The following is a 10902-nucleotide window of genomic DNA, read 5'->3' on the forward strand; positions in this document are numbered from 1 at the left end:
CACACATGTGCTAGAAAGGAGGAGTACAATGGACAACTCCAAACTGCACATGGAAGATCAGAAAGGATCACACCTGGGAAGACTCCCCTGTTAAAAACAGGAAACCAACATAGAAAGGACAGAGGAGGGCAGAATTGTTCACATATTTCTGCCAGTTTTCAATTTGCAGGGATTGAAACTTGGAAATCACCCATCTGCAGTCTGAAAAAGTCCGTTCTACCTCCTCATTCCCCTGCATGTACAAGCAGAGGTTTACTCCTCATTAAGCTTACACGGAATTCCAGACTGACCCTTTAACATGCCCACTTCCTTTTCCACACAGAAAAGGCAGAAACAGAAGCACTGAGTCAACTCTAGGGTCCTCTCTTCTGAAGAAAACATACCTGGAAGTTTTATCAGGAACATCAGGCATAGTAGCACCCAAGACCCTTGCATACTCGGCAGCAGTGGGAAGCAGAGAGGCCAACAGAGTTGGCAGGAGAATTGCTCTTTGGGACACAGGGCAGGTTTCTGCAAGTGACGCTCTGTCTTGGACTTCAACCTCATTTATCACCTGTGCAGTCCTCAGCAATTGCCTTCTTGATGCGAGCAGGACCTTTCAGCACAGCATCAAACACCTTGGAATGCCAGTTATACGGTGAAGCAACACAAGAGCAAGCAATTGTATATGCAACAGATATATTCTGGCAGGAGATGGGCACACGCTAGAATTCCAAACACAGAATTTTGCCACAGGAATGAGTCATTTCTAGATGGCTCAAGCAAGCTACCCAAGTCGAGTGTTAAATGCACAGTACTGCTACTATATGATATATTGCATCAACAGGACCCTGGATATGTTGATAAGGGTGCTGGTCAAAGAATGGGACTCCTTTGCAGCAATTAATACAGCACTAGGGCAGCCTGGCTGAACCAAACCCAAAGGTCCATCTGATTGCTAATCCTGCCTGCTGGAAGCTCACAAGTTGGGCATGAGAAAAGCAGCCCTCATCTATTGTCTGTCTTCCATGTCTTGATACTGGGTGATATACAAAGGCTACAAAGGAGCAGCAGTGGTGTAGTGGTTAAGAGCAGGTGTACTCTAATCTGGAGGAACCAGGTTTGCTTCCCTGCTCCACCACCTGAGCTATGGAGGCTTATCTGGGGAATTCAGATTAGCCCAGTGGTGGGATCCAAAAATTTTAGTAACAGGTTCCCACAGTGGTGGGATTCAAACTGTGGCGTAGTGCCAATGGGGCTGGGCGGGGCACGATGGGGTATTCCTGGGTAGGGCTGTGGCAAGGACGCAGCCACTGCACCAGTCCTTGGGCGGGAAACAAATGCACGCAGGCGCAGGCTGCCACGCACGCCGGTGCACCTCCTGCTAGACTGCTTCAAGTTCTGCACGCTACTGCTGAGAGGAGGGGCGTAACTAAGGTACAAATCACGTGGCGAAATCACCAATTAGTAACCCCCTCTCGGCACACACAAATAATTAGTAACCTACTCTCGGGAACCTGTGAGAACCTGCTGGATCCCACATCTGGATTAGCCTGTACATTCCAACACACGCCAGCTGGGTGACCTTGGGCTAGTCACAGCTTTTGGGAGCTCTCTCAGCCCCACCTACCTCACAGGGTGTTTGTTGTGAGGGGGGAAGGGAAAGGAGATTGTAAATTCCTTTGAGTGTCCTATAGGAGAGAAAGAGGGGATATAAATCCACACACATATAAGACCACACACACACACAGAAATTCTTTCAATTGAATGGAAACATACCTTGATTGATGGTTCCGAGAGCTCTTCTGGTCCCCCTTTCTAAACAATCAGAAGGGTCTTTTGGGTGGATGTGTTATTTTATTTTTTTAAGCTGCAAGTCTAATGCTGGAGCAAAGAACCAGGTCTATTGAACATCAGGAAAAAGAGGGGAGTTTGCAGCTTGGCAAGTGACAAGCCCAAGCCGGGAAGACAGAAAAAGATCAGAAGGGAGTGGGGTGGGGTGTCCAAGGATCCAGCAGAGCGGAGCTCAGGCTGGCCAAGAAGGAGGGACTGAGGAGGAGGGAGGTAAGGAAAGGAGAGACTATGATGTCTTTCACTTCATGGATGGTGTGACCAAGAGCAACATTAGGGACAAGATCTACCAGACCACGGTCATGCAGCACGGAAAACCCACAACAGCCAGTTGAATCCATCTGTGAAAGCCTTCAACAATACTTTCAATGTTTTTTTAATCTAGGGAGCCCAGAATCTCCCTTTAAATCCATGCAGATGGGCGGGGGAGTGATTTAAAGGGAGAATCTGGGGGAAATTGGTGGGTGCCTGTCAGGGGAGCAGTGTTTAAGTTAGCAGTACCAAAATGTCAGGCTACTTTCAGGAGATTCTCCTGATGATGCCACCCAGGTTTGGTGAAGTTTGGTTCAGGGGGTGCAAAGTTGTGGACCCTCAAAAGGGTAGCCCCATCTACTATTAGCTCCCATTGAAAACAAATGGAAATGGGGGCACCCCCCCCCCCTTGGGGGTCCATAACTTTGGATCCCTTGAACCAAACTTCACCAAACCTGGCTAGTATCATCAGGAGCGTTGTCTGAGGCTAGCCTGAAATTTTGGTGCCGCTAGCGCTATCCTAAAAACTGCGCCCCCTGCCTGCCGACAAAATAAAAACACACAAAAAGTTCTGAAATATATTTTCGATTTTGGCGCCCCTGCAGGCGTGCGCCCGGTGAGTCCCCACCCCCCAGGTTCACCTCCTGCTAATATTTCCATCCATAGCTATGCAGTTGCTATCATGTGCAGGTTAAAACACTTATTCCCTGATGGGGGTGGGGGTGGGAACTAAACCCCTTTATGGACAGCAGAGCTTGTATTACACGCACAATACAACACACACACACACACACAGCCCTGAGACTGCATGGGAGTTTTGAATCTCAGTGAAAAAGTCAAGATAGAAATAAGTTTTAAAAATGATTTTTGCAATTGGTTAACTGGGAGTCATTCCTCGGAGGTTTTGGGTTAGTCTGAGGCAGCATAAAAATCAGAGAATCCTGCAAAACCTTAAAGACTAGCCAAGGTATAGGGGAGGAGGCTTTGCGAGGCTTCTGGCTCCCCCTAACCTCTGCCAGGATGAATGGGTGGGTCTTTAAGATGTCACAAAACTCTCTGAAAATGTACTGAGTGATTTGTTTTTCCCTTGCAGAGTTCAAGGTAGTTTTCAATATAAATAAAATACATGAAATAGATCACATGAAAATGCATTAAAACGATTTTTAAAAAATCACAATGTAAAATTGCTTTCCCAATCAAATGCAGCCCTTTTTTAAAAAAAACCCCTTATATGGAAGTGCAGGGACTGGGTTGCCTCTGAAAAACGGCCTGTCCTCTGTACTATGGTTGCCAAGCTCCAGGTGGCAGCTGGAGATCACACTTGTGTACCCCCCACCCCCAAAAAATTGGCTTCTTTGGGACAGTCAGGAGGGGCTGTCCCTGGGATCTTAATTCTCAGACAGGAACACAGGCAAGAAGACAGTCCTTCAGTCTCAAACTACCTTCTACATTTAAAATGTAGAATCTACAGCATATGAAGAAAAGTCCAGGGAGGGGAGTGGGGGGGGCGGGGAGGCATAAGCCCCGTATGGTGCAGTTCTGGGTTGAGGGCTCTGGCTTCTGGGCTTGGCCTGAGCTGGGGTCAAGGACACCCGTACTGCTGTGCTTTCCCCTCTGGGCCAGCCTTTGCAAGGCATCTCTATCCAACTTCATGCAATGCCGTTCCTCCGACTGGGTCAGGTCCTGAGCCCCCAGGTTGAGGTAGAAACCCTTGGCTAGAGAGTTCCAGTCCATCATCACAAACGCCATCTCCACACACCCAGCCGCCAGGGCCGCCTGGCAGAGACGAGACAGAGAGCGGAGAGCAGGTCACCAGCCGTAAAAGTTGTCAGGTGCTTCCAAGGCAGAACAGTTCCCCTCACCCCCACAAATGATCCCGTGAGGCAGCAGATGGCAAAGGGGGATCATGGGTGGCAGAGTTGCCAACCTCCAGTTGGGGCCTGGAGATCTCCTGAAATTACAAGTGTGTCCCAATGACAGAGATCAGCTCCCCAAAGACTATTATTATTATTTTGTTATTTATTAGTCTCATATGCCGCCCTTCCCCTGACAGGCTCAAGGTGGCTCACAACCTATTCAAAAACATACAAAACCAATATAAATATAGATCAAGTAATTTCATTCTAGGTCAGATGGCACCGATATATGTATAATATAAGTTGGGTGTGGTAGGGGACAGGGAAGAAACCCGTAGCTGCCTTAACCGTTCTGTCTTACAGTCCCTGTTGAACTGTATCAAATCTTGCAGAGCCCCAATATCAATGCTTAGTTTGGCTGCTTTGGAGAGCACAGGTGTTCCTTTGGTATAAAGTTATAGGACTCAATCCTGAGTGGTAGGGGCTTCCAGATGTTCATGGACAACAATTATAGTCCATGAACATCTGGAGCGCCATAGGTTGGCCACCCTGAGCCGCAGGTTGCAGACCCCTGTACTAGGAGGAACTCTTGGTATTAGTTTCTAGTTCTTTTAGCTAATGCTGATAGTTGCAAGAGGTGCCTTCCTTGCAGATAAAAGCTGTTGTCTCTGCTGAATGGGCCTAAGAACCAGTGCCTGAATGAGTCCACCTGTGAGTACTCCAGCCCAATCTCTTTTGTAAACAGAAAACCATGGGGAAATCCCACTGCAAAGCAAGCAGCCTCAAGGCAAGAAGTATCTAAAAGCCCACAGTGAAGAAGCAGCTGGTGGACATACAAGGATTATCGGGTAGAATCCTCATGCAGAAAGAGACACCATTTGCCACAATGATTGCTAATATTCTCATGGGTTGGTATCAAGAGACAGCGGTCGTTTGAGCTTACTCTTCCCTCCAATTTCAGATCCTAAAAGTTTGGTTCTCAACTGTTTTGGATTAGAACCAGGTGGTCAAGTTTAGGTTAGAACTCTAGTGGGTTAGTCTCCCAGATACCAGGAATCCACCTATCCCATCAGCCCCTACCAGCATGGTCAATTGACCATGCTGGTAGGGGCTGATGGGAATTGTAGTTCCTGAACATCTGGAGAGCCGCAGGTTCCCTACCCCTGGCCTAGGCCATGTTCTCTGCAGCCTAGACATTCATTGTCCTTTTGCTATCATTCAGGCCAGTTAACACGAGTGTTCTCCTTCGGGTTTGATCCTTGGTTATATACACTTTCCCCACTCTTTGGTAGTCACCCAGCCTTCACACCAGAGAATCCCCACAGTTTCCAAAAGCTTTGAAAGTGTGACTTTTCTTCTCCCTTTGAAGGGAAAGCAGAGATCAGCAGGTGTTGAGCTTTTTTCAAGTTTTTTCACTCCTCCCAGCCTTCCGCCACCCACACCACAGCAGTTCCTCCCACTCTTCATTCAGGTCACCATTTCAGAGGGATAAGAAAGGTTTTTTTATTTTCACACTAAAATGGACAATACTGTTTTTATTTTCATAGTGAAATTGACAATAAATTGACACGTGCTAGCAAACTAATCTTAAACCAAAGATGGCGGGGGAGGAAAGGGGAAGGCAGCAGGCAACCTCCCCAAAGGAAGATTGAACAGAAACAACGAGGAAGCAGTGGGTAGGCAAAATGGCGGATCAGCTCAGCTAGGGACATTTCACAGGAGAATCCCTGTGAAAACGAACAAAACAAAAAAAACCCCACAGGAAAACCCTACTGCAATACAAATGATGGTGCAGGGTAAGCAGTGCATGCATAAATGGCTACAGAGATCAGCCTTTTGTATGGTTTACACCCTTTGGAAATTCCGCAGCTTGCTCCCTTCTTGTTCCTCCTAAGTAGGGCAGAAGCCTTCTCAAAGTCATGCCAGGAATAATTTATTTCTCTCTGTTCATACACAGGCTTGGTGTAAGCAGCCAGAGACTGGCACAGGACTGGCACTGCATCCACATTAAAACCAACCCATTTCCCTTGGCAATTTATATATGGGGCACCATCATAGAAGGCAGCAGGCAACGCAAGTTTGTTGAGGTCCCTCTGGAGTGGTAACTGCTGGTGTCAGTAGCCTTCATCTGCCCATGTGACCTCATAGTCCAGGTATTTGGCTTTCAGCTTCTCTGTGGCCACGGAGTGGTTGGCTCTGCCAAAGCCCTAAAAGATGTAATTATCATTATTAGCAATGCTTTCTATATAAAATGTCTACTGTTATTAACTTGAGGATATCCACGTATCTTTGGTAACTCTATCCACAACACTGAAACATGGTTAAGATGCCAGTGCTATTGAAATCCAAGTATATTTTGCTGACATAGGATCCCTTTAGCACTTATTTGCATTTCAGAGTACAGAATGTTATATCTTGCACACAAAAGATACCAGGTTAGATGTCCCATAACTGGTAGTTGATGTCAGGACAGACCTTTCCCCACCCAAGACAGCTTCTGCTAATAGAATCACAGAGTTGGAAGGGGCTATACTGACCATGTAGTCTAAACCCCCTGTTCAATGTAGGATCAGCCTAAAGCATCCCTGATAAATGCTCCTCCAACCCGTGCTTGCAACCAGCTGCAAGACTGGCAGTGAGTCAGAACACACCACGCTGATGCAGGTGGACCAACTGGAACATTCATTACGCTTGGAACAAAACAAAGAGATCCAATTCAACTTTTGCATTCTGACCTTGTTTCCCTTCTGTGAGGAAAAATAAATTATGGCAGCTAACATATATATCAAATAAATCTGTGTTAACGCAGCCCATAACTTCGGGGAAACGTCTCTCCCTGTATCAGCCAAGTGCACTCAGGTGATTCCAGGCTGCTTCGTACATACTCATTGCAAGGGATTAAAAAGCAGGGGATTAGAAAGCAAGAGCAAGGCCTCCATTACAATGGCCACAAGGCTTTACAACAATCTGCCGTTAGGTTCAAGGAAAAACCTTGCTGTTCCATTGTGTTTAGGGGATCACTGTAAATGTTCAAAAAGTAGCCTACAGGATTTTAAATAAAACTTACCCAATAAGTGGTATCCGCTCCACTAATCTCAGCCCCACCCCCAGCTCTCCCTCTGTGCAAAATTCATAGGAGTGCCTCCAAGCACCTCTTAAGGGCCTCCCCTTTTCCTCTGGGTTCCCCCTTACCACTGAGTAGCCATAAACATGGATCTTCTTGGCACCACTCTGGTGGGATATCCTGCCACCGCCCAAGCATTCACAATGGAAGCCCTGCTTCTCCAATTCCTCTTCCACTTTGTCATAAATATCAGCTAAGGAAACAGAAAGGGAACAAGCTGAGGATCATGCTACCAAAAGCCACAGTTTGTGAGGGGGGAAGTGTTGTGAGGGGGGAAGGGCAAGGAGATTGTAAGCCCCTTTGAGTCTCCTATAGGAGAGAAAGGGGGAATATAAATCCAAACTCTCTTCTCTTCTTTAGCCCTCAGCTAATGCCCAGCTTGAAAAAAGAAGGGAAAGTCTCTAGAAATACCAGCCAAGACCAAGTGCCCATTTTTTCCAGGTGAGCATCTACAGGTCTTCCTCACAGTGTCCAGTCCAACCATCCCATCTTCCCACGTGGCTTCCTGATTCGCTCCCCTCTCTTTGCTAAGGCATACAGAACTTCATATGTCAGATGACGGAAGCCCCGCCCACTTCTCCAGGGCTGAGATGGACCCGCCCTTTCCCACAGGATCCCGCCCCCTCGTCGCCGCTCACCGTGATACTCAGCCCAGGCGTGGCCGCGCACGATCTCCTTGCCTAGTCCCGCCCCTTTCGGCGTGACACGAATCAGCACGTACTTGAAGACGCCGTTCGAATCGATGTCCACATCGGAAACGCGGCTGAGGGAATCCTCGGCCATCGTGCCTGCAGCCGACTTGGAGCAGTGGGTGGGAATGGAAGCGAGCCGCACGGGCCGGATTGGTAGCCCAGCCGACCCCTCACAATCAAGGAGAGAAGCTCCGTGTGCGCTGCAGGACTGGCCAATCAGAACGAATATATTTATCCAGTAGATAAAACAAGTGGCCGGGCTCGCGAGCCAATAGAGATCCAGGACGCGGGCTCTCCGAAAACAGCCGAAGGAAACGGAAATGGCCGTCCTTCTCCGCCAAGAAGAGTTAATCGTCCAATCAGAAGGAGCACGGGTCTCTGAACGGTTGAGCCAGTCGGAACGATTCTCTTGCCCTTAACGGGGCGGGGACTCCCGCCTTTTGCTGACAAAACTTGCGGGGAGGGATTGATGAGAGATGTATGTAATTGAATTAAGGAGGGGGGGAGGGGCATGTTTTAATATGGATTAATTTATTTTGGTTTATATCAATTCATATGATTGCATTTTGGTTTATATCAGCGTATATACAACAAAGACTTCTGAATATACCCGTTGAAACGGTTGGCAATAAACGGCAGATTGAGAGCCGGTGAGAGGAGCGGAGTTTGGAGCAGGCGGGAGATGTGAAACAAGAAAATAAAATTGAAGAACTCAGCGAAGACTGGAGAAAAAGGGAGCGGTCGGTCAGGAACGGGCAGGAGGGACTGAGCTAGATGTGCAATGTTCGAGTGGAAGGGCACTGCTGACGTTTGAGGGCATGTATAACATTGGCAGGAGCTGCGTGGCGTAGTGGTTAAGTGCTTGCACTGCCACTCACGGTCAGGAATTTGAGCCCCATGTGGGTCAGATATCCTGGCAGCTGGCTCATGGTCAACTCAGCCATCCATCCATTCCTTGGTCAGTAAAAGAGTACTTAGGTCATAGCTAGGGGGTAAAGAATAGCCGGGAGAGCAATGGCAAACTACCCCACAAAAGAGGCTTGCCTATGAAATCACTGCTTGCAGTGGTACCCCAGGGTCGGACACGACTGAAGGGGAAACTTTACCTTCTTTTACTTTTTAACATTGGCAAATGAACAAGTGAATGAGTGGATATGAGGACAGGTCTTGGTTTGTTGCAGGCTCTGGTTGGAGACGGTCTTTGGGCAAGAAAAGGTTTGCCTCTCATTGACTGTTGAGAAGAGCATCATTTTCCAGCATGGGTCGCTGGTTGTTAATGTGTGTTCAGCCAGTTTGAGCTGAGTGCCGTATTTTAATGTTCTAAGCTTGTTGTAACCCACCCAGAGGTGGGGGGGGGGGGGTGTGGGGGTTTGAGCGGGATATAAAACCAATAAATAAAAATAAATAAATTATAGAGAGAGGGAAAGAAAACAGACCAGATGTGATCTATAATTGCTAGCTTGGAGTCAACTCCTGGAGATTCCGGGTTGGTTGCTGAGGAGGTTGGAGAGATCAGTGGGATGAGATGCCAAACATCCTAGACCTCCGACGTTTCCATTTTCTCCGACTAAACTGATCATTATAGTCTGCAGCTCAGTTGTAATTCTTGGAGAATACCAGAATGCCTGAAGGCGGCCAAACCTACTCTGAGCATATACAGAGTTCTTCCCTTTTCTCAACATTTTACATTGCAGCATTCCTCCACTCCACTGCTTTCCTCTATTATAATTTCATCCAAGGAGTTCCCTCATCGCATCCTCTCAACACCTGCTATACTAAATGAATAGCACCTTAATGCTCATGTCTCTGAATATGCCTGCATATTGGAGAGTAGAAATGAGACACGTTCACCATATTTACTTTAATTTCTGGAGTGCTTGCAAAAGGAGGTGAACCCTGAGTGGTGAAAATACTTGCAAAGCTCACCAACAATACGTTAGGCACCCCTCACCAAAAAAAAATTCAAAACTAGGATTGGTCGATTCTGCACAGCAAATGTATAGCAGGGTTGCGGTCATTATAAAGGAACCAGTTTTCCTGTTCGCATGCGTGCCATGCAGGCAGCAATGGAGTCCGGAAGTGTTGCTTTCGCACCTTCGCACGGAGAAGCTTTTTTAAAAATTCCTGCAATACATGCATGTAATTCCTGCAATACACAGGCATGTAAATCTGAACCCCCACAGCCATGCCAGTGATCTCACAATACAATCAGCTGGACCTGCGTAGCTGCATATGGGCAACATAAAAAATAAAAGAAAAAGGGGCCTCCCTGCAGTGGCAGGGCAACGGCAGCTGGATTCTCCCTGATGGTTGGTGCAGTGGAAGAGAGGGAAATAAAGTGCTTCCTGCTTGGCCATTCACGCAGGAGCGGCTCCAGCCCAGGATTTCACAAAAGGTTTGCTTGTTTAGCGATTTTTGAAAATCCCAGGTTGAGGGAAATAAAATGGGGCAAACTAGTTTTAGGGATGGAATTTGTGGGAAGTTCCCCCCCCCCCAATTGTTTATATAGCGTCCTACACCTCTTATATTTGTCCTGTGCGGAATCCACCATTGACAGATTTATCTGGAACTTCTTTCCAGTGCCAAGCTTCAAGCCAGGAAATGTAGGAAAATAGCATCTTGGAACATACGTTGTAATGAAGGAAACGGACCATATGTTGTAATGTATAATTACAGTCAATTGATATACATCTGAGGATTAGGGGGAAATGTTTCAAGTTTGAGCCTCGATCTCTCTTCAAAAACTCTCTCTTTCTAAACACCAGACTGAGTCATCATGAACAATATTCAAGTCTCCGACTCCCAGTATCACACATTTGCAACCTTTTACTAATTATTTGCCTCTCACTTATTACTACCATCACCACCAAAAGAAATACAAACAAGTTGTACATTCAAGTTATATTTTATATTTATTCAAAGGAAATAAGCTTTTCTTTTCATTTATATATGTATATATATATATATATATATTATATATATAGATTTGTATATAGAGATCTGAAGTATATCTTAAACTGTGCCATGGGAAACAGCAGGACTCTGACAATGTGACCATGAGAAAATACAGTCCTAATTCTGCTCTGCACAAGAGAAAATGTGGAACTCTTCAATATGACGCAGTAATTTTTTTCTTTTTGGCTTTTTT

General features: G+C 46.6%; 2 protein-coding genes across 3 annotated transcripts in view; both read right to left on the reverse strand.

The window, feature by feature from the left end:
* Positions 1-5024, reverse strand: part of MAMDC4 (MAM domain containing 4) — a 39642-nt gene extending 34618 nt beyond the window's left edge. Inside the window, exons 1-2 of the mRNA XM_048512134.1 lie at positions 5019-5024; positions 3681-3858 (exon numbers count right to left, since the gene is read on the reverse strand). Coding sequence (XP_048368091.1) covers positions 3681-3858; positions 5019-5024 — 184 coding nt within the window. The remainder of the gene's footprint in view (positions 1-3680; positions 3859-5018) is intronic.
* Positions 5025-5458: 434 nt separating this feature from the next.
* On the reverse strand, positions 5459-8069 carry PHPT1 (phosphohistidine phosphatase 1). Of its 2 annotated transcripts, none has more exons than XM_048513571.1 (3): positions 7701-8069; positions 7131-7255; positions 5459-6145 (listed from the first exon to the last, which is right to left on the reverse strand). In XM_048513571.1, the coding sequence occupies exons 1-3, from the start codon at positions 7843-7845 to the stop codon at positions 6053-6055; spliced, it is 363 nt and encodes a 120-aa protein (XP_048369528.1). In that variant the 5' UTR covers positions 7846-8069; the 3' UTR covers positions 5459-6052. The 2 variants fall into 2 exon arrangements, with proteins under 2 accessions (XP_048369528.1, XP_048369529.1); XM_048513572.1 differs by lacking the exon at positions 7701-8069 and adding an exon at positions 7474-7631.
* Between the last annotated feature and the right edge of the window lie 2833 nt (positions 8070-10902).

Source organism: Sphaerodactylus townsendi, linkage group LG12 (assembly GCF_021028975.2).
Source record: "Sphaerodactylus townsendi isolate TG3544 linkage group LG12, MPM_Stown_v2.3, whole genome shotgun sequence".
Lineage (NCBI taxonomy): Eukaryota > Metazoa > Chordata > Lepidosauria > Squamata > Sphaerodactylidae > Sphaerodactylus > Sphaerodactylus townsendi.